General features: G+C 38.4%; 1 protein-coding gene across 1 annotated transcript in view; it reads left to right on the plus strand.

Annotated features, from left to right (window-relative positions):
- The window catches only part of map4k2 (mitogen-activated protein kinase kinase kinase kinase 2), a 67,590-nt gene that overhangs the window by 32,147 nt on the left and 11,553 nt on the right, over positions 1-23,890 (plus strand). Inside the window, exons 11-20 of the mRNA XM_061710042.1 lie at positions 458-539; positions 2,881-2,997; positions 3,121-3,199; positions 12,485-12,543; positions 14,028-14,077; positions 16,637-16,675; positions 19,444-19,477; positions 21,294-21,450; positions 22,417-22,601; positions 22,760-22,801. Coding sequence (XP_061566026.1) covers positions 458-539; positions 2,881-2,997; positions 3,121-3,199; positions 12,485-12,543; positions 14,028-14,077; positions 16,637-16,675; positions 19,444-19,477; positions 21,294-21,450; positions 22,417-22,601; positions 22,760-22,801 — 844 coding nt within the window. The remainder of the gene's footprint in view (positions 1-457; positions 540-2,880; positions 2,998-3,120; positions 3,200-12,484; positions 12,544-14,027; positions 14,078-16,636; positions 16,676-19,443; positions 19,478-21,293; positions 21,451-22,416; positions 22,602-22,759; positions 22,802-23,890) is intronic.

Raw genomic sequence — 23,890 nt, forward strand, 5'->3', positions numbered from 1 at the left:
GTAATGATAATGTAATACTATGCATTATAATTACTTCTATTATTACATACATACATAGTAACAACTAAATGCTGGGCGTTTGTGTTGTTTTCTTTTGTTTGCTTTGATTTGTTTTGTTTTTGACTATATTTATATATAATTGAGTATTATATCACTGTATTGAACAGTTATTAAAGTAGGGGTGTTTGGTTTTGTGTGTTTCATAAGTTAGTTTATTGAAACTCTTGTTATATGTAAGAATGTATGTAGATTCAGGGTTAGGACTGGATAAGTGTTTACTTCAATCCTACTCTGTTTGGAATATGTTGGTGGATCCGTGAGATCTGCCCAAGGGCTGCACATATATACATATTTGTATTTTATTTTTTTTATTTTTGTATTCTTTTTTTAACATGCATGTTCGAAATAAAATCTTCAAATCAAATCTTTCCCTTTCTCTTTCCTGTTTGCTCTGCAGGTCTGCAGGTTTCCAAAGCTTCGTGAAGATGGCACTTATCAAAAACCCCCGCAAAAGGCCGTCGGCTGAGACGCTGCTGCAGGTTAGTTTGTACTAATTAAAGAGCATGAACGAGGAACCCGTCTTAATTCAGAGCATATTTAGAGCATGCATCCTCCTCCTCTACATGGAGACCAAAGGTTAAAAAAAAAAACCAAAGATGACATTACACCCTGCAGTATATTTAAAATCAAAGCTTTTAAGTAGAATAATGTAATATCATAATATAATATTTCTTTTTTTTTGGTTAGGTAATCTTTTCAGTGTCCCTTAAAGGCACACTTTGTAACAACACCCTTCCAGACCACCACGTGACTTTGTCTGACACACACACACACACACACACACACACACACACACACACACACACACACACACACACACACACACGTGTAGTTTAGATATCAGAACTTTATTGCATTGACCTCTCACTATCTTTAATACTTGTGCAAATAAATTCTGGTTCATTTGAACAACATTGATGATTTCATCAACAGGAGTTGTTTGTGGTTATTTTACACATATTTGTATCATTTGTTGGTTGCAAAAGGCCTGTGCTCGGACCCCTTACTTTTCTGTTACTGTACCCTGGTCACACTTATTCAACACTTATTTTGAGACTGATTGTTGTGTTTAGTTATTTATTCCTGATATTTGGGTTGCACCCTGTTTGAATTAATTCATATTGACAATTTACTCATGTTATTAATAACTGTCATCAGACAGTATTAATAACCTTGAAATAACTAAATAAACACTCCCTTTGTTGCACAGCAGTGGTCTATATCCAGCTAGTATAACTTAGGGCCAAATCCACAAAAGGATTGCGCGGCTTTTGCGGCCGCTAAACCGGTGCAAATGAGACAAAAAGAGAGCGTCTAATTCACAAAGCACCCGCAAAGGGGGAATTGCTCCACAAACTGCGCTGCCAAGCAAATAGTGGCAGTCTGGGCCGGTGCCATTTGCATGCATGCAAATTAGGTAATTCGGCGCAAAATTGCCCCCTTTCTATGCAAATAAGCCTCATTGCAAAAAGCGCCTAATTCACAAAGGCCAGCGCTATTTGCCACACGCAAAAATAGTGGAGCAAATACCGTGTTTCAGAAGCGTGTATTAAACTGCGCGCAAACTCCTCAGTCCCCGTCTCTATCTGTTTCTCTCTCTCAATGTCATTCAAGCCTGTGTGATACTGAATGATATTAAGGGTGAAATCTACAGTCAGACATGACTGTACACACTCAGATCAAGTGGGGTTGTGGACTTATCTCGGATTTAAAAATAAAAATAACAGGACGGAGCTCAGGATTCATCCATACAGTATAGGGGCTGCTTTATTACAAACAATTCCACCATATAAACATAATCTAGAAGTGTTTAACAGCTTAATAATGTCATCACATATCACAACATATATCAGACTTAAAATAATAAAATAATAAATTAAAATAGCGCTGATCGTGTCCCTCTGTGTGAAGCTCAGTCAGTCAGGACTCTGGTGCTGCTGCTGCTGCTGCCGTGGTGACATGCGGGGAACCTCCTCACACTTTAGGACAGAACAAATGAGGGGCTGCGTTTAGGGAGCCCCACGGAGCCCTTAAAGGGACTCACATTTTTTTTCATATATATGAGTTTTACTCGCGCGTGAAACCTTTACGTGCAGGTGTATGGTGCCTAAATTAGGGTCCCGCGTTAAAACGACGCAGAGCCTACTTTTGTGAATAGGACCTTAATGCAGCGCTATTTGCGGGCGCAATCTGTTCTTTGTGGATTTACCCCTTAGTCTTCTTCATTTCGTTCGTTCGTTCGTTCGTTCGTTCGTTCGTTCGTTCGTTCGTTCGTTCGTTCGTTCGTTCGTTCGTTCGTTCGTTCGTTCGTTCGTTCGTTCATCTTTCATAAAATTTCATCTACAGGACTGTCTCAGAAAATTTTAATATTGTGATTTTCTGTAATGCAATTACAAAAACATAAATGTCATACATTCTGGATTCATTACAAATCAACTGAAATATTGCAAGCCTTTTATTATTTTAATATTGCTGATCATGGTTTACAGTTTAAGAAAACTCAAATATCCTATCTCAAAAAATTTGAATATTCTGGGAATCTTAATCTTAAACTGTAAACCATAATCATCAATATTAAAATAATAAAAGGCTTGCAATATTTCAGTTGATTTGTAATGAATCCAGAATGTATGACATTTTTGTTTTTTTAATTGCATTACAGAAAATAAAGAACTTTATCACAATATTCTAATTTTCTGAGACAGTCCTGTAAATTATTTAGAGCCCTGGATTAGAAACTGGGCCTGCTGGTGTTGATGTCAGAGTTTCATATCTTGCTCTACCATGTGTGTTTAAGGTATATCTGTCTTGCTTTTCCAGCATCCATTTGTGACACAGCTGCTCACCCGCAACCTGGTGATCGAGCTGCTGGACCTGGCCAACAACCCCGAGCTCCTCAACTCCTTCCCGCACAGCCTTGATGACAATGAGATGGAGGTCAGTAACACAGAGAGACAAACTGATCACCAGTCAACACATGGCCTTTTTTTCTTTTTCTGATTGAAACTGTTTATTCGCATTTTGGTGGAGTTTTGTGTAATAAAATATTCTTCTTGTCAGGTCGGGGACGAGGCTCCAGACAAGATACAATCAGCAGGAAAACATCAGTCTGTGAAGAGGACCCAATCTGAAAAACAATGTGAGGACATGACAACCCCTCCTTCCTAACGCACACACACACACACACACACACACACACACACACACACACACACACATTCATAAGAGACATAAAAGCTAAAACGCTTGCTTTTAGTTCTCAGGCTTCTGACAATAACTTAGTCTTATGTTTAGGTATAAGTTCCTTCACTTCCAGGTTTAGATGGGGAGTGATCTGATATTCAGTGATCCACATGGAATGTTCTTGCTTGTTTCAGTCAATCAAATAGTCTTCATTTTGGTGAGGTTTAATCTGTGTTGTTGAGGAGCAGACAATGACTGTGTTTCCATGCATCAATAACTCTTTTAAAACCCCAATATTAGCAATAACCCAAATTTGCACGGCCATGTAAACACCAATAACGCCTTAGAATAACCAGAATTTGCTCATATTGGGGTTTTTAAAAACCCCAATATGACCCCTGGGTTACTCCTTTTAAAACCTGAATATTGGGTCATGTAAACACCAAACGGAATATCCCCATCAAACGGAACAGGAATTTGTTTTCTGCGTGTGGCAGGGTGGAGGAGCAGACACTCAGCAGATTGGGCACAGGTGTGCCCAATCAACCTCTCCACCCTGCCTGCCTTCATAAGGAGCAGCTGCACACCAGAGAGGGGCTGCTGCTGGGAGAAAGTTCTGCTTGTTCACGTGTGGCGGTGTGAGAGAATAAACCGGTTCCTGCACAAAACCCTGTGTCCTCTGTCCTGTCGGTCGGCCCCAGTGGCAACGAGCTTGCTACACTGCGCATGCTCTGTTCACAAGGAATCCTGGTCTTTTGAGTCCAGGAAGTTCTTATAAGCACGGAGAAACGCAAGACCACGCCACACTTTTGGAGTGAGGAGGAGACTAATTATTTGAACATTTTGGCATTTGTAAACGGTAGAAAGTACCGGGATAGTGAGATTTAAAAGAAGGTGAGTGAAAAGTTGCACGAAGCAGCATTTGTTTTGAATTTGGATACAGGAAGAAGAAGCGGAAATGACGGTAATTGCGTCATGATGTTCTCCGTGCGTCGCTGGTTTGATCCAGATATCCTGAATGATTAATTACCATGTAAACGGAATATTCCCAATGTTTCAGTAACCGGAATATTAGCAATAACCCCAATTTTGACTGCATGTAAACGTAGTCAGTAACTACGGGGTGAGGACGGCCCCCCCACGACTATTTAAGAAGAGCAGGGCCTGGAACACGTGTGGGAAGTAAGAAGTCAGTTACATTTTTGAGCTTCCACAGCATGCTGAATAATTGTAGACACTGTCCTGCTACTTAGTCAGTTTGAATGAATATCTCCGTTAGAAAAGAAAAAAAAATAGTCTTGCGATTCCAATTTTCAAGTTTTTTGGTAACTCTTGGAGCTTTTGTAGAATGAGTGATTACGTGGGACAGAGGAGGCACTCATTTCTGATTGTGGAGATGCTAATTATTGTCCTAGAGAAAGGAAACCACAACCAGTAACTAGAAAATTTCAGGAAATGTTGATATGGGCATGCCCTACTGCCCATTCGACCCCTCTCGCTGCTTTGGTTTGGGGCTGTAGTGGTTGTGTTCGGGGTGGTTCTATGTCAGTTTGAGGTGTTTACAGTTGTATTGCATTCATTCCTGTACTGCCAATAGTTATTAATGGTACACGCTTTTTGGCATCTAGCGTCCCCACGGTAACGCTTTTGACTGAGAAAAGTAATGCCCATCGAGGCACGATGGAGACGCATCTAACGATGTATGCCATGCATGGGTGCACGTTCCGGTTCAGGCTACGTTAACGGATAGGTTTTTTTTTCACCATGGTAAAAAACCCCATTCGAATGAATGAATTTGGCATGGTTTTTGACATAAAATTTCCTTAAATCACAGCTTCATGCTATTTGAATATGTTAAACTCCACAGCGTGCTGAGTCTGGGAACATTTGTACGATGTCTCTACGATAATCTGTTGCCTAGCAACAAGCGTCCAAAGTCAAATGGAAATAAAAAAAAAAAAGAAAGGTAAATATCGCAAAAACTGTGATAATTGGCATAATGAGATTGTACGGTCCTTTAGTGCCAATCGGGCCGAGTGGTTGAAAGTTTGAACGATGTCTCTACGATAAAGTTTGGCCGAGCAATAAGCGTCCGAATTTTTGCCTTTTTTTTTGCTTTTTGGCATCTAGCGTTGCCACGGTAACACTTTTGACTGATAAAAGTAATGCCCATCGAGGCACGATGGAGACGCATCCAACGATGTATGCCATGCATGGGTGCACGTTCCGGTTAGGGCCGTATTAATGGGTGAAAAAATAGTGCGGAATAGGAATAAGAATAAGAAAAGGCCACTACTTGGCATGCCCATAATTAAAAGACTGCTCTCTGGGGTTGTTTAAGAGCATCAGATGCAACATGGACACACTCCTCCACTGAGGGCACAGGGCTCCACCTGTCAGAGCAGTGTAGGAACATCTTCTTCTGTCACAGCAGTGGGACTTGTTGCCTCTGGAGGGTTGGAGACTCACTCAGCTTGAGCTGCTTTTCCAGTTTGCAGTGAAATGAGGAAGAAGAAGACTTTGCATCGATTGAGTCAGTGCAGTTACATCTTCGTCTGGAGTGGCAAAACTGGTTTCTAAGGGAAACCTCAAGACTCACCACACAAGCAAACATTGCATTTCCCATTGTGCATAGGATTTTTTAAATCTCGCTTGAGACATAAAGTTGTATATCGTTTTCTTTGAAGATTTTCAGCTTGTTCTTGATATCTATTTTATGTGCATGTTGGGCTTTCCTTGCGTCTGTTTGGAAGATATACTGTATGTTGGCTGCACTTGTTGAAGAGGGGCTTCATTGTCCACCATGACTCAGAGTATTCAGTGCTGTAATCTCCATAATATGAATGAGGACAAAAGCCTCACAGTGGTGCTGCTAATGGCTGCCCTTGTCCTGTAACTCATATATATACATGTGGGATGAAGGCTGTGTCAGAGGATGGCACTGAACACATTCCTGGAGTGTGAGAGACAGAGGTTATTCTATGCACTCGTCTGAGTGACTTCATACCGCGGCCGTGCCGAGGGGCTTCTGGTGGCACAAGTGTTACAGGTGGAATTGACTGATCTTCAACAGTTTCCAAGATCTTTTATTAATTCCAAGGATTCAAGAACCCCACGGTGCTTGTAGCCTGGATGGAGTGTGACATGGACTACGTTTACATGCAGTCAAAATCCAGGTTATTGCTAATATTCCAGTTACTGAAACATTCAGAATATTCCGTTTACATGGTAATTAATCATTTGGGATATCTGGATCAAACCAGCGACGCACGGAGAACGTCATGACACAATTCCCGTCATTTCTGCTTCTTCTTCCTGTATCCAAATTCAAAACAAATGCTGCTTCACGCAACTTTTCTCTCACCTTCTTGTAAATCTTCTATCCCGGTACTTTCTACCGTCTACAAATACAGAAATGTTCATATCCTTCATTACATTTATGAAGTGATTAGTCTCCTCCTGGTCTTGGTTTCTCCGTGTTTATAAGAACTTCCTGGACTCAAAAGACCAGCGTTGTGTCCGAAATCGCACACTTCCACCCTAATGAGTGTGCGAGATTTTTTTGTGCGTCCGAAACATTAGAACGTACTCAGTAGTATGTACTATCCATACTCATTCTGGAGAAATGTATTAGTGTGGATTGATGGACACTAGCTAAGCAGAAACTAAGTGATACGTATATGTCATAATTATAATATTAAGTATAGTAATATTATTGTATAATATTAATATTATAGTATTCATATATAATAATATTATATAATGTAATGTTGTTTCGGCCAGAATAAACGGGAAAGAGCAGAGCAGTGCTGCTACTGCTGCTGTGACAGGTTACCATGGTAACAACTCCCCCTCCCAACGGCAGGAAGTGACGTGTGCGCTCTTAATAGTACGTCCCAATTAATGCACACTACTGATAATTACTCAAAAGTGTGCCGAACTTAAGTATACTTTTTAGTATATACTGTTTAGCATGGCATTTCGGACGCACCGTTGGTCTTTTGAGTCCAGGAAGACATACGGAAATGCGCACCTTCATCCAAAGTGTCCGGGGTGTTCTGGTGGAAACGGGTAGCATGGATATGGAGGCACAGCTCTGGCTCCATTTGCCATTTCTTCATGTTCTCGCCTTCCATTAATGAAGAAGGTGACGAGGAATAGTGTTAAGTCCTGGTCCAGGAAGTGAAGACGTTGTAACTACAGCAGCTTCCAGTTGTAACCACGATGGACTCTCCTCCGTTTCATCACTTCCATTTTTCCAGTAGGTAAGGGCCCTGGAGTTGGCTGCCCAGTAGTAGCGTTTAAAAACAGGCAATCCCAGACCACCCTTTCTGGAGGATTTTTGAAGGTGAACCTTGTGAGAATTTACTAAGATATTTTTTTTGGGTTGCGCAGCTTTTCCAACAATCTTGCTTCAGTTTCCCTGATATGACTGAGAGGAAGAAAGTTTGTTGTTAAGCAAAAAGGGCCTGAAAATGAGGTCAGTCAAATCTGCGACTGTCTCATCTCATTCAACTCTCATGGCTGCTCCCGGGCCGTATTAGTTTGCTTGATTTAGGGGTCCTGAAGTACAGTAGTTTTCTTGGCTTCCTGAAACTAAGTTGCCCGAGGGGCTTGTACCCAGTACTGGAGTTGAGGGGGGATGGCATCCCCCCTGAAATAAAAACGGTCCAAATCATCCCCCCTGAAATAAAAACAGTCCAAATCATCCCCCCCTGAAATAAAAACGGTCCAAATCATCCCCCCCTGAAATAAAAACGGTCCAAATCATCCCCCCCTGAAATAAAAACGGTCCAAATCCTCCCCCCCTGAAATAAAAACGGTCCAAATCATCCCCCCTGTAAAACTTCCATCCCTCCTTTCCATCCCTTATGTCATTTCATCAATGAATGTGGTTTTACTGCTATTTCAACATTTAGAGTCATCACCAGAAAAATAACACCAGAAAAATAACTTATTTGACAATTTTCACTGTTTCAAGTATATTTTCACTTGAAATAAGTAGAAAAATCTGCCAGTGGAACAAGATTTATCTTCTCATTACAAGCAAAACAATCGTGTTCCACTGGCAGATTTTTCTACTTATTTCAAGTGAAAATCTACTTGAAACAGGTGAAAATTATTGTTTTTTCCAGTGATGAGTCTTGTTTTAAGTGTAATGATATTTTTTTTACTAAAATGAGACATTTTAACTAGAAATAAGACAAATATTCTTGTTAAGATTTTGAGTTTTTGCAGTGATCCATTTTACTTATCCTGTGAAGGACAGAGTCATATTGATAAGTTCAGAAAAGTGTTTTTTATTGTTGTGTTTTGATGTATTTGATGTAAGCCCAGTGGATATTTAAAGCTTACAGAAGGCTGCATTTAACTGCTGCTATGTCATTCCTGCAGTATTTCTGCAGCTGTTTTGGTCACTGCTATTATTTGTAATATATTATATTATTTGTAATCAGCACGAATTATCTGTCCCCACATGATAAAATCCACCATCCCCCCTGATTTTCTTTTTCAACTCGAGTACTACTTCTAGCAAACACACAAAACACCCGATCACAACTGAAGGATTGAGAAATGCAATTGCTTATGTTCAATTGACCAAAATAACGTAACTTAAACCGCATGCAAGACAGTACCAGACACAGACCTGGGACTTCCCTGCACAGCCGTGTTCACCACGGTGAGGACAGTGTGCAGATCAACACGCAGGCTTGACTTGCAGCAGAACCGTTTACATAATGTCCTTTTTTGGTAAGGCAGCTGGTGACGACTGATTTGCCTCTTCACTTCTGCAATTTCCGACCCTATTCTTTCACACAGGGGAGCAACAACTACAGGACAGTTCAGAACATACTGTATGATTGGATGTTGACAGAAAGATTGTGCTGCATTCTCCTGATATATTCGCCCTCAAAGCTTTTTGATCAACTTTAAGATAGGCACATAACCAACACATCCTGTCAAACTCACTACTAGAAACGGCTGCCAGTCCATAAATGTTTAGCAGGATTTTAGATTCCATTTTCAATTCAATTCAATTTTATTTATATAGCGTCTAATACAACAGAAGTTGTCTCTAGACGCTTTCCAGATATCCAGAACATAACCCCCCGAGCAATTATTACATAAACAATGGCAGGTAAAAACTCCCTTAGTGGGAGAAAAGCCTTAAGCCAAACAGCGGGTTGGGGGGCGCAGGCAGGTGGAAGCAGCAGCGGGATGACCAGAGGGGGGGGGAAACATGCACAAAAGAGAAAAAAGGGGGGCCGGCACAAGAAACTACAGGAGCGATGGACAAAAATGATAGCTATGAGATACTTATAATAAATAAAAATGGAAATGGAGAAGAGAGGAAGGGAAGAGGAGAGGAGAAGAAGGGTGAGAGGCACCGCCCAGCGGATCATGTCGGTCCCCCCTGCAGCATAAGCCTATAGCAGCATATCTACCGCGAAGCTATATTTGAGACTAACTATTATAGTCTTGTTCTATAGCTGCAACTATGACTACTGACTCTAACACACTAGAGTTTACACTACCTAGAGATTTACCAACACCAGCTAGAGGTTTACTAAACACTAACTACAGGCTTTACTAAACAGAAAGGTTTTAAGTTTAGTTTTTAAGGTGGAGGTGGTGTCAGCCTCCTTAACCCAGATTGGAAGTTGTTTCCATAGTAACGGTGCCTGATAGCAGAACGCCCGCCCTCCAAATCTACATTTAGATATTCTAGGAACTACGAGTAAACCTGCACTCTGAGAATGGAGAGCTCTGCCAGGAACATAAGGCACTATCAGGTCTTGCAAATAATGCGGAGAAAAAATGCGGATTTTCAATAATTGTGTGAAACAAATAAGAAGTTAGCTGTAGTTAAGGTGAGATCCATCAACGGTTAGATTAGGCTTTATACAGCCATTTGACTTTGACTAGATCTGAGCTGTGTTTTGAGCTGTCCTTGACTCTCAGTGTGGTGTTGCTGCGTCGAGCATTCGTTCCTACAGTCCACCGTTTTCCAACCCGCAATGAAAAACTGCAGCACAAAGCACAACGAAGCCATAACATTCCTGATACCGTGACAAAATTTCGCTCTATTTTATAGTGAATTCTTATTTTAAAAACATCTCAACCACATTAACCCTTGTGCTGTCTTCGGGTCAAGGAAGGAGGAAGAGAAGAAGGGAGGAAAGAAGGAAGGAAGGGAGAAAAGAAGGAAGGGAGGGAGGAAAGAAGGAAGGAAGGAAGGAAGGAAGGAAGGAAGGAAGGAAGGAAGGAAGGAAGGAAGGAAGGAAGGAAGGAAGGAAGGAAGGAAGGAAGGAAGGAAGGAAGGAAGGAAGGAAGGAAGGAAGGAAGGAAGGAAGGAAGGAAGGAAGGAAGGAAGGAAGGAAGGAAGGAAGGAAGGAAGGAAGGAAGGAAGGAAGGAAGGAACATATATACAATTAAATAACTGAAAGGTGCAGCAGTATGAGGTAGATATGGTAATGACGGCTTAATTTAAGCTTTGTTCGCATCACTTAGCAGAGCTGTAGCCTCTCACTGTTGAGAAAATAAAATGATCATTTATTTAAACTGCTGCTTTTAACAACTTAAAGGTGGAACCTCCAAAAAAATTGGGACATTGTGTAAAAATGTAACTGAAAACAAAATGCAGTGAGTTGTAAATCTTATGAGCGAATACTTTAATCACAAATAACACGGAAAATATATAAAATGTCTTAAGTAAGACTGTCCTTTCCAGAAGTGTTCCTGAGTCCATGCAGTGATTTTCATCCCATCTCTTTCCTAATGTAACGAGTCCCTGCAGATCTAGGATGATATTACGTAGTGTACATGATTAAATATTCAAAGACTTTACAAGTTCCTACTCGGGCACATTCTGAAAATGCTTCACAATGTGCCATTTAAACAAATAGGTTTAAGATGTTCTTTCAGGTTTTCCTGTTGTCAATATCTCAACATTTCTTTTTTTTTCTTTTTTCTTTCTTAAAGGGGACATATTATGAAAAACACGTTTTTTCTTGTTTTAACATATATAAAGTGGTCTCCCCTCACCCTGCCAGCACAGGGGAGACAAAATACCATGGAATTCTGCAGGGTCTCTGACCCCCGCCTTACAGAGTCCCCCAGTGTCACGTGACCCTTTTTTGAGCCATTCTGAATCTGCGCCTATGGTGACGTCACCATAGGCGCTCATTTCCATAGGTTCAGCCTCCGCTGCTGAAACCACGCCCACAACCAGCTCTCTCCGCTGCTGGAGCGGTGCTTCCTTCAGCCAGTCGGACGGCGCCGCGGATCCAGGTTAAATCATCCAGGTTCCCGGGTGGTTTGGGAGCTGGGTCCTCGGGGGTCTGTCCCAGGTCGGACCAGCTTCACCCTCCGACATTTTCAGGCAAATCTGTCGGTTTGATCACCAGTAACGGGCGATGCGCCGCGGATGCGCAGCGGAGCGGATGCGCTCCGGAGCGATCTGTGCGCCCGCCGCGGGGTTGCAGCGCCTGTCGCGCAGCATCCGCCGGGAAGATCCGGCTGAAATTCCGCTGGTCGGTCCCCGGGAGTCCCTGCTACCAGTCCAGGCCGGTTCCTGCGGTCCCGGCCGTTCGGAACCGGTCAGATTCCCCCGTTAAAGCCGCTGTGATGCGCCCTGCTCCAGCATCGGAGCCACGCTGGGCGCCCGGCGTGGCTCCGGGGCCAGCGTTCAGCATCCGCCGGGCAGATCCGGCTTAAATAGTGCATAAATGTTATTTATATACAACTCATATTTTATTTTTTTAACAATAAAGTTTCCATTTGTGAAAATTCAGTGTTGTGATAATTTACAGGCTCGGGCTGCTCTGGCGGAGCAGGTTTATTCTCCTCCCCTGCTACACGTCATTCAGGGAGCCAATCAGCGCAGAGCCTCATTATCATACCCCCCCTTCCCTAAAAATGAGGCGCAGAAAAAGAGGTTAGAAGCGGTAAAACTAGTGACAGGGCCCACAGGCTGGATTTATGATTTATGTAGAAAAAACAAGCTTTAGATTGTTTTTAAGACATTCAAGGCCTGTTTAAAATATACATTAAATGCCATAATAGGTCTCCTTTAATGTCTTAATTGTCTTAGAATTTTAGTAGCATTTTCAATGCTATTGTGTTACAATTTTTGAGTCTCCTGTTTTCATCTTAAAACGTTTCTTTTGTTTAGTCTCTTGGGTTTAGGGTTTTTTTTTTCCTTCCTGTAACTTGAATCATTAATGTCTCATCTCTGCAGTTGACCAGATAAAGTTTGGGCCTCCGCTGAGGAAAGTCACAGAGCCGTATCCTGATGTGGTGAGCTCTTTTATTTATTTCATTAATGTCCTGTAAACCGGTGATGTGTATCTAATCTAAACCATTCCAACCTCAGAGGGGAGAGCATATACAGGAAATCAACAATCAGAACCAACACCAAACTGAGATGCTACAGTGGCAGCGGTGGATGTTTGGAATAAGTTGGAGAGGGATTTGAAATCATGTAGAACCTTAACGTTATTTTTTTTTGATTGATTGATTGAATTGTTTATTTCGAACACATAAGGGGAAAAAAATATAAAATTGTAAAACAAATTCAAAACATACAGAAAAAAAGCAAAAACAACAAAAATGTAATACAAACAGGGAAAAAAAAACAGTGTCCAAAAAGGCGCAGTTAGAAGTAAAACTTATTTAACCCTGCCCCCTTGTTACCTCTATTATAAATTAAACATAAATATTAATAATAAATAGCTTGCTAATTGAGCCTTTGCACCTAACCAGCTAACAAACACAATCTCTCCTTAACATAACTCAATCAAATAACTTCCCACAACTTCCTTTTTGTACCATTGTTTTAATTTATTTATATTTGTACATTGCTTCAACCCATTCCATAGATCCACTCCAACAACTGACATACACGTGCTTTTCCTTTTAGAATGAACACATTGTTTTTTGAAATTATATTTTCCTCTTAAATTATAACCCCCCTCCCTGTCACTAAACATTTTCTGTAAATTGCCTGGAAGTGAATCAGTTCTCGCTTTGAATATGATTTGTAGAGTTTTTAGTTTGACAATGTCCCAGAATTTCAACACATGCGATTTTAAAAACAGTGTGTTTGTGTGATCCTTATAACCTTATAATTATTATATCCTTATAACCCACATTGTGAAGTTTCCTGATTGTTTTTTTGCAGTCTGAATAGCGGTTGTAAATTGCTTATATATGTGTTGCCCCAAACGTCCACACAATAATCCAGATATGGTAATACTAGTGGTGAATACAGAATACATTTAAAACATTTTAAAAAAACATTGAAAAGAAGGATGATTTCTCTATATTAAATGAATGAGTGGTGATGCTGCTATGTTGATTTGGGTATTGATTTATTTGGTGATTTGATTTGATTATTTAAGGATGAAGGAAACATGTAGACTGCACCTTTTATTTTATTTTTTTTATTTATTTCTTGAGGAATCTTTGTTATCCTCATGGAGACAATTTGTTTTACTGGCAGTCTTATCTCTTACTTCTTGCTTTTATTTCATTAATGTAATTAATCTTTTTGAGGGAAGGCAATGAATAAGCTTTGCTTCAGCCTGCACCTTTTTCGGTCTAGATGTTATTTGTATATTGGAAACTTTTTTGTAATGTTTTCTTTGAACAGTGTATCCGTTTCCTTGTTGTCATTTTTATTCTTTTTTTTGTGATGTCATGACCGCAAATAAGCTAAACTAAACTAAAAAAAAACTAAACTAAACTAATCTCAGGTTGTGTTTGGGTTCTACTCTCGTCAGGGTTCCTATGACGACGACTGGAGTCTGTCTGGAGATGAAGACAGCTCAAAGTAAGGTTTCCCTTCATCTTCTAATTCTGTTATATCTTTATTTTCTGGAGAAATATCGCTGAGGAATCCTTCTGAAATTAGATCAAGGATAACATCATGTAGTTTCAAACGTGTTGTGAGACAACATCACAAGTGTGATGAGAGGGAGTCCAAGCTACAGAAGAGCGGTTACAGTCGTACAGATAGCTGTGCCACTGCAGTAAAATTAAATGTGCTTCTTATGTATCTACCGTATTTTCTGGACTATAAGCCGCTACTTTTTTCATAGGTTTTGAACCATGCGGCTTATACAAAGGTGCGGCTATTCTGTGGATTTTTCTTCCACCGCTAGGGGGAGTGCTAACCGGAATTAGAATAAAAACTAAGACAAAATAAATGCAAAGAAGAATACGCTACTTTTTCTTTAGCAGATAGAAGTAGGTAGAAGCAGATAAATAAATAGCGGTTATTTTCTCTTGGTTCTGTCCCGTTTTAATCAGCAAAGTTGCTGCCGTGTTAAAAGACACTGTTAGGAAAGATCTATTTAGGTACAAACATGTACATCATTTACAGTTCAAAATCCTTCTGTACATGTAGTAAATATCTAATCTAACAACATAAATATCTGCGGCTTGCATATCTTTTTTTTTAAATAAAAGTGGGTGCGGCTTATATACAGGTGCGGCTTGTATATCTTTTTTTTATTTTTTAAAAAATAGAGCGGGTGCGGCTTATATACAGGTGCGGCTTATAGTCCAGAAAAGGTTTCCGTCAGTAGTTATGATACTCTTATTTGACATGATGGCATCTAGCAGTGGCTCTGACAGGTAAAACACATTTATTTTGAATTTAAAAGGTTGGTTTCAATCAATTTAAAGCAACATCAATTCAAAATAAATGTAAACTGTTTATTTAGTTTACTCGTGTATGCCCAGGAAAACTGCCTGCATATGTGTCCATGGACACTGCCCTCGTTGGCAAAACCTTTTAAAAAATGTATACATTTTGATCATTCAGCAGATAAGTTATTTAGTGAAGGATCTAGATCAGGGGTCTGCAATCCAAAATGTTGAAAGAGCTATATTGGACCAAAAACACAAAAAACAAATATGTCTGGAGCCGCAAAAAATGAAAAGTCTTGTATAAATGAAGGCAAATGGCGAAAGGCGAAATGTCAAGAAAAAAGTGAAAATGTTGAGAAAAAAGTCAAAATTTTAAGAAAAAAGTCGAAATGTCGAGAAAAAAGTCAAAATATCGAGAAAAAAGTTGAAATGTCGAGATTAAAAAGGAAAGGAAAAGGGAAGAAAAAAAGAGGAAAAAAGAAGAAAAATAGAAAAAAGAAGAAAAAAAGGAAAAAAAGAAAAAAAAAGAAGAAAAAAAGGGGGAAAAAAAGTCAAAGCTTTTTGAAAAAGCTCCAGGGAGCCACTAGGGCGGCGCTAAAGAGCCACGGGTTGCCGACTCCTGATCTAGATGAACTGTTACTGAATTCACACAAGCAGAAAACCAAAGATCAGAAAGTCTTGGACGTTTTAAAGTCCCCTTAAGAGAACACTGTTTTTAACATAAAGGTGGTGAAAGTTATATAATCCAATCTCAATTGCAGTAGGGGTAAAAGACATGTTTCATTGTTATTACTGGGCAGGTTTTATAGATTCAGCTTAGTTAGTATGTACTTGGACGGCAGAATAACGCTGAGTCTATTTTATTCACGAAGATATGCACATTGACACTCAAAATGAAACTGATTTTGCATTATAGACTTAACTATTGACCATCTATGACAGGGGTCGGCAACCCACGGCTCTTTAGCGCCGCCCTAGTGGCTCCTGGAGCTTTTTCAAAAATGTTTGTCCTTTTTTTTGTCTTTTTTTCTTCTTTTTTTCTTCTCTTTTTTTCTCTTTTTTGTCTTTTCTTTCCTTTTTTTCTTCTTTTTTTCTACTTTTTTCCTTTTATCTCATTTTTTCTTCGTTTTTCCTTTCCTTTTTAATCTCGAAATTTCATCTTTTTTCTCGAAATTTTGACTTTTTTCTCAACATTCCGACTTTTTTCTCGAAATTGTACTTCAACATTCGTCTCGACATTTCAACTTTTTTCTCAAAATTTTGACTATTTCCTCGACATTTTTACTTTTTTCTCAACATTTTTACTTTTTTCTCAACATTTTGACTTTTTTTTTCTTGACATTTCGACTTTTTTCTCAAAATTGTACTTTAACATTCATCTTGACATTTCGACTTTTTTCTCGACATTTCGACTTTTTTCTCAAAATTTGGACTATTTCCTCGACATTTCAACTTTTTTCTCAACATTTCGACTTTTTTCTCGAAATTTCGCCTTTCGCCATTTGCCTTCATTCTAAGGCTTATACAAGACTTTTCATTTAATTTCATTCGTTTTTTGTGTTTTTGGTCCAATACGGCTCTTTCAACATGTTGTGTTGCCGACCCCTGCTCTCTGAGAACCATGAGCGGTCTAGGCATGTGCGTAGGGCTGGAGAGGAGGAAGAGCTCTCTTCCCTCCCATTGTCATGGGCCACTCCGGCCCACGGTCAGATAAACACCAGGGGTCTTCCTGTTGCAGGAGCCTGCTGGAATGTGTGGAGCAAGCTCTGCAGATGAGGTAGGCCACACCGCCCACGCCAGCCGCTAACAGCAGATCCCCAGCCCACAGGCCTGTGTTCAACAAATACATCCTACAATTCTAAATCAATTCTCATATTAATTCCTAACAATCGATTCGTATGTCTAAAGATTGATTTTTTTTTTTTTTTCATCATTACATTTTCAACTTTTGGTATTTTTTTGTTTATGCCCAAAAAAGGAGTGTTTTGTTGGACACCAGAATAACTAGTGCCATGTTTTTGCCTTTAAATATGTTTAAAGGTATGAAAACATTAAAGTTTTCAGTTATAATTGCATAGATTGTCCATATTTCATTACTGGATATACAGGACTGTCTCGGAAAATTAGAATATTTTTAATACGTTCTTTATTTTCTGTAATGCAATTAAAAAAACAAAAATGTAATACATTATGGCTTACAGTTTAAGATTAAGATTCCCAGAATATTCTTTTTTTTTTGAGATAGGATATTTGAGTTTTCTTAAACTGTAAGCCATGATCAGCAATATTAAAATAATAAAAGGCTTGGAATATTTCAGTTGATTTGTAATGAATCCATGACATTTTTGCATTACAGAAAATAAAGGACTTTATCAAAATATTCAAATTTTCTGAGACAGTCCTGTATGTTTAAAGGTATGAAAACATTAAAGTTTTCAGTTATGATTGCATAGATTGTCCATATTTCATTACTGGATATTCTGTCTTAGGGTTACATTTGCATAAAATGCTAAAAACCAAAGAAAAGAACAAAAATGAAAAAAATGAATGAATGAATGAATGAATGAATGAATGAATGAATGAATGAATGAATGAATTTTTATTTCGAACATGTATATAAAATGAAAGTAAAAATAATAATACAAAAAGATAAACATTTACATCTTCATATAAACATATGTTCGAAAAAAAAAAAAAAACGGAATGTGGGAAAGAATAAAACTGATTTCCTCCGTCTCCGTTTCCTCCCTGGATCTGTTTGGTAATTCTGACCCACATGAGGTTTCTGTTTCAGTTCTATCAGCATTCTGGGAGCTGATTGGTCCTTACAGCATCATTAGCTGCTAATACTTGCTGTTGAATCTCAATATAATACTAGTATTAATATAAGTCATATAATTCATGCAACAGCTCAAAAAACAGTTTTAATAACACTAACCCAAATCAATATCGGAATCAAATCAAATCAAATCATGATAATCGATTCTGAATCTTAAGAATCAGAATCGATTCTTGACATTTGAATGGATCCCCAGCCCTGATCCCACATACATTCCCCTGAAACGCCTCTTGTGACGACGTTCTAATGTTGTCTATAGTTATAATCACTGGGTTTGTGTCTCCCTCCCCCTCAGTAGCGTCCTCAAACCTGACCTGGGTGCAGGTTTGATCCAGCACAACTAGTCCATGTTCCAGACCAGATATCAGCACCACTCAAGCTGACCAAACTTACCCATGGTTTTTGAAAAGATCCATGTCTGTAGATGATATTCTGGTATGAAAACCTTCCTGAGTGGCAGCTGGATCAGAGTTATCAGCTCATGAAGTTCAGAAAATTACATTTTAGATGCTGGTGCATGCCCTGAATAGACTCATGTACAGGAAATCTGTCAATGTTTCACTATATTGTCTTTGGTATCATTTTAATCATTCATTCAAGCTAAGATGTGAATCTTTCTGACCAACATAGAGGTCACTGCAGCTCTTTAAACTATAAACAACACACATTTTTAAACCATTTTCACCTAAATGATATACTATCTTTTATCCCTGTGTCATCTAGGAACAACAGAGACACAAAATACAAAAACTGGAATACTCACAGGACCATAAGGATTCAGGAAATGTATCACATCTTAGCTTGAATGAATGCTTTAAAGGTCCCTTTTAAAATGATACCAAAGACAATATTGTGAAATATTGACAGATATCCTGTACATGCACTGCAAAAACTCTTACCAGGAATATTTGTCTTATTTCTAGTTTAAATGTCCCATTTTTTGTCAAAAAATCTAATTACACTTGAAACAAGAGTCGTTACCAGAAAAATAACTTGTTATTTGTCAATTTTCACCTGTTTCAAGTAAATTTTCACTTGAAATAAGTAGAAAAATCTGCCAGTGGAACAAGATTTATCTTCTCATTACAAGCAAAACAATCTTGTTCCACTGGCAGATTTTTCTACTTATTTTAAGTGAAAATCTACTTGAAACAGGTGAAAATTGTTGTTTTTTCCAGTGATGAGTCTTGTTTTAAGTGTAATGAGATTTTTTTTGACTAAAAATGAGACATTTTAACTAGAAATAAGACAAATATTCTTGTTAAGATTTTGAGTTTTTGCAGTGAGTCTAAACCAGGATATGCAGCAGCATCTAAAATGTAATTTTCTGAAGGGGTTTTTAACTTCATGAGCTGATAACTCTGATCCAGCTGCCACTCAGGAAGGTTATCATACCAGAATATCATCTATAGACATGGGTATATTCAAAAATCATAAGTAAGTTTGGTCAGCTTGAGTGGTGCTGACCAGTGAAATGTTGGGCTCTGGCCCCTGGACTAAAACCCTCTGGATCTGAGCTTAGGGGCTTCCTCGTGTGCTTCACTGTGGTGTTTCATGTGCTGCTATCACCCCGTCTGCAGCAGCTGCAGCTCTGTATCGTCTCTGTCGTCCAGCTTCACGTCCCCACGCCTGATCTGGACGTCACCTGATCATTTGCTTATTAGATTTGAACAAAGTCACCTCACTATCTTGCTCTCTTCTTTCAGGAGTTTGACTATTAAGAGAGCGCCATCTGCTGATGTGAGTATGAACTCTACTAAAATCACACAAATTTAAAAAAAATTACAATGTTTTTCAGTTGTTAACAATGTGCAGACTGCAAAAACCTCTTAACCATGGTCTCGGCCTGGCTACTAACTCCTTACAGGACTGTCTCAGTTCTTTAATCTCTGTAATGCAATTACAAAAACAAAAAAGTCATACATTCTGGATTCATTACAAATCAACTGAAATATTGCAAGCCTTTTATTATTTTAATATTGCTGATTATGGTTTACAGTTTAAGAAAACTCAAATATCCTATCTGAAAAAATTAGAATATTCTGGGAATCTTAATCTTAAACTGTAAACCATAATCAGCAATATTAAAATAATAAAAGGCTTGCAATATTTCAGTTGATTTGTAATGAATCCAGAATGTATGACATTTTTGTTTTTGTAATTGCATTACAGAAAATAAAGAACTTTATCACAATATTCTAATTTTCTGAGACAGTCCTGTGAGCGGCAAGAGTTTTTTTGTTTTTTTATTGAGGCCATATATATATATATATATATATATATATATATATATATATATATATATATATATATATATATATATATATATATATATATATATATAATGAATAAATGAATATTTATTAAAAATGGTTATTGGTGCAAACTATGATAACTATACATTGTTTGAATGTGTTGATGTTATAAAATGTATGAATATGTATTTAATTTAATTGTTTTATTTCTATCTAAATGTAAGACAGAATTACTTTTTATTTTTTCTTTATTTTCTGTTTTTCCTTTCTTTTGTTTTATATGCTACCTCTTTAGGTTTGCTTTTAATTTGTTGTTGTAATGTGCTGTATATTATCTGTCTGATCCCAGGAAGAATAGCTGCAGATTTGCTGTAGCTAATTGGGATCCAAATAAAACTATAAACTCTAACTAGATCATTCAGGCGTACACACTCCTGCACTGACTGGGATAGGGCGGCCGTACCAGGACGGTAACCAGTACCTACGGCATTATTAGAAGAGTTTTTTCTTAGTTAATCAGTCCTGTCTCATGATATTATATTATAGTCTCATTTATCCATACTTGACATATTGCAACATTGTTTGGGGCGCTTCTTATTCTTCCTACCTTAATCAATTATTTTTAATTCAGAAAAGATGATTTCATATTCTACTCATCAAGCACCTTCTGCACCCTTATTTATTTAGCTAATTTAAATTATTATCAGTTTTTTCTATTAATATGTTTCAAACATGCCGGTTTATGTTTAAGTTCATTCATTCCAAACAAGACATTCCAGGCACTTTTCATCATGTTTTCTGTTATCATCAGATATTCACTCTTATTCAGTTAGAGGTGGAAGAACTTTCATTTACCTCTTTGTCTTTTACCTCCAGTCACAAATCCTTTATCAGATTCCATGGCCCTCAACTCTGGAACTCTTTAGATCGGTCTCTTAAGTTTATCATCCTTAGAAATGTTTAGGAGCAGCTTGGTGGGGAATCTCTTATCTAGGCTAAATTAATAGGTGATTCTAATTGAAATGAAATTGCCATTTTATGGATATTTGTTGTTTGTGTGTTTATTGTGTTTTTCTTTGTTTCTTTTACCTTTTCTTTTTTCCTTTCTTTTCTTTTTCTGTTGATTGATTTGTTTTTGTGATTTTGTATTGAGGGGGAGGATTTTTTATAAGCCCTTCGGGCTTCTTTTCCTCTCCTGCACAATTATTTGTCCTTGTATTGTTAATATAATTACTGTTTTATCATTGTGCATATGAATAAAATTAAAAATAAAATAAAATAAGTACCGTTGTGTTTTCCAGGGAGGTAGGAAGAGCGGTTTGTTCGCTCCGTCTACAGCGTCCTTGCCGGCCTTCAGCTATTTAACTAGTGAGCCGGAGGAGACGGAGCTGACGCAGAGACCCAGCTGCACGCTGGGCCCCGACTCCGCCATCATGACGGAGTCCAGCTCCCCCGCAGGTGCAGGAACCATCGCTGGTTATGGAAATCTTTTTATTTACACATACCCAGTACTGGAGATGAGGGGGATGAGGGGGGATGAGGAGGGATGGCATCCCCCCCTGAAATAAAAACGGTCCAAATCATCCCCCCTGAAATAAAAACGGTCCAAATCATCCCCCCCTGAAATAAAAACGGTCCAAATCATCCCCCCTGAAATAAAAACGGTCCAAATCATCCCCCCTGTAAAACTGCCATCCCTCCTTTCCATCCCTTATGTCATTTCATCAATGAATGTGGTTTTACTGCTATTTCAACATTTAGAGTCATCACCAGAAAAATAACTTATTTGACAATTTTCACCTGTTTCAAGTAAATTTTCACTTGAAATAAGTAGAAAATCTGCCAGTGGAACAAGATTTATCTTCTTATTACAAGCAAAAAATCTTGTTCCACTAGCAGATTTTTCTACTTATTTTAAGTGAAAATTTACTTGAAACAGGTGAAAATTGTTGTTTTTTCCAGTGATGAGTCTTGTTTTAAGTGTAATGAGATTTTTTTTACTAAAATGAGACATTTTAACTAGAAATAAGACAAATATTCTTGTTAAGATTGTGAGTTTTTGCAGTGATCCATGTTACTTATCCTGTGAAGGACAGAGTCATATTGATAAGTTCAGAAAAGTGTTTTTTATTGTTGTGTTTTGATGTATTTGATGTAAGCCCAGTGGATATTTAAAGCTTACAGAAGGCTGCATTTAACTGCTGCTATGTCATTCCTGCAGTATTTCTGCAGGTGTTTTGGTCACTGCTATTATTTGTAATATATTATATTATTTGTAATCAGCACAAATGATCTGTCCCCATATGATCAAATCCACCATCCCCCCTGATGTTTTTTTTACAACTCCAGTACTGCACATACACACATATGAAGCTTGTACTGAATTTAGATTTTTTTTTTCCTCAATAAATTCTCCCCCCCAAGTCTTGGCCCGCTGCTCAGCGGAGCAGGACATCAGAAAGCGCTGCAACGATCCTAATGACCCGTGCCTGTACGTTGACGACGCTGTGGCGGCAGAACGGAGGATGGTTACTCCTGTTTCCTCAGCAGAAACGGAAGCGCCGCTCTCACCTGAGTGGAGCACGCTGAGGAGAAACACGGAGAACTCTGTGAGTTCACGTCATCTCTGTTTCCTGCCATCAGGGCCATCTGCTAACCTCATAACTCTAATGATTCTGTGTGAACATGTTGATCTGACACCTCTGTTTCAGTGTGTATTATTATTTAAGCCCTTTGTTTTGTTATGTGTAACATGTTTAATTTCTAGAGAGCTGATTGTCATGGACTCCCTCCCACCCCTCAAGTCCATGTAAGTGTTTATCCTAACAGCATGAAACCAGCAAGAAAACGCCCTCGTAACTAACTAGATGTGCAAAATGATATTTTGCAAAATGATATTTTGCACATACAGGACTGTCTCAGAAAATTAGAATATTGTGATAAAGTCATTTATTTTCTGTAATGCAAAAATGTCATACATTCTGGATTCATTACAAATCAACTGGTAGAAAGAAAACTCAAATATCCTATCTAAAAAAATTTGAATATTCTGGGAATCTTAATCTTAAACTGTAAGCCATAATCAGCAATATTAAAATAATAAAAGGCTTGCAATATTTCAGTTGATTTGTAATGAATCCAGAATGTATGACATTTTTGTTTTTTTAATTGCATTACAGAAAATAAAGAACTTTATCACAATATTCTAATTTTCTGAGACAGTCCGTTAAATGATGATTAATCTTGAACATTAAAAACAACAGTTTTTTTTTGGATAGAGGGTCTGCATTAACGTAACTTTCCTGAGTGGTAAAAACATCTGCAACTGTGGAGAAGACGGGATAACAACTGATTATCAGCTTAGATTAAAGGCAGTTGGACTTGACAGTGACCCGTACAGTTACCCCAAGAACCAGTGGTCCATGGACATTAATATTTGGTACAGTTACCAAGAACCAGTTGTCCATGTACATTAATATTTGGTACAGTTACCAAGAACCAGTGGTCCATGGACATTAATATTTGGTACAGTTACCCCAAGAACCAGTGGTCCATGGATATTAATATTTGGTACAGTTACCAAGAACCAGTGGTCCATGGACATTAATATTTGGTACAGTTACCAAGAACCAGTGGTCCATGGACATTAATATTTGGTACAGTTACCAAGAACCAGTGGACCATGGACATTAATATTTGGTACAGTTACCAAGAACCAGTGGTCCATGGACATTAATATTTGGTACAGTTACCAAGAACCAGTGGTCCATGGACATTAATATTTGGTACAGTTACCAAGAACCAGTTGTCCATGGATATTAATATTTGGTACAGTTACCAAGAACCAGTGGTCCATGGACATTAATATTTGGTACAGTTACCAAGAACCAGTGGTCCA

The sequence above is a fragment of the Cololabis saira genome, chromosome 20, assembly GCF_033807715.1.
Source record: "Cololabis saira isolate AMF1-May2022 chromosome 20, fColSai1.1, whole genome shotgun sequence".
Taxonomy (NCBI): domain Eukaryota; kingdom Metazoa; phylum Chordata; class Actinopteri; order Beloniformes; family Belonidae; genus Cololabis; species Cololabis saira.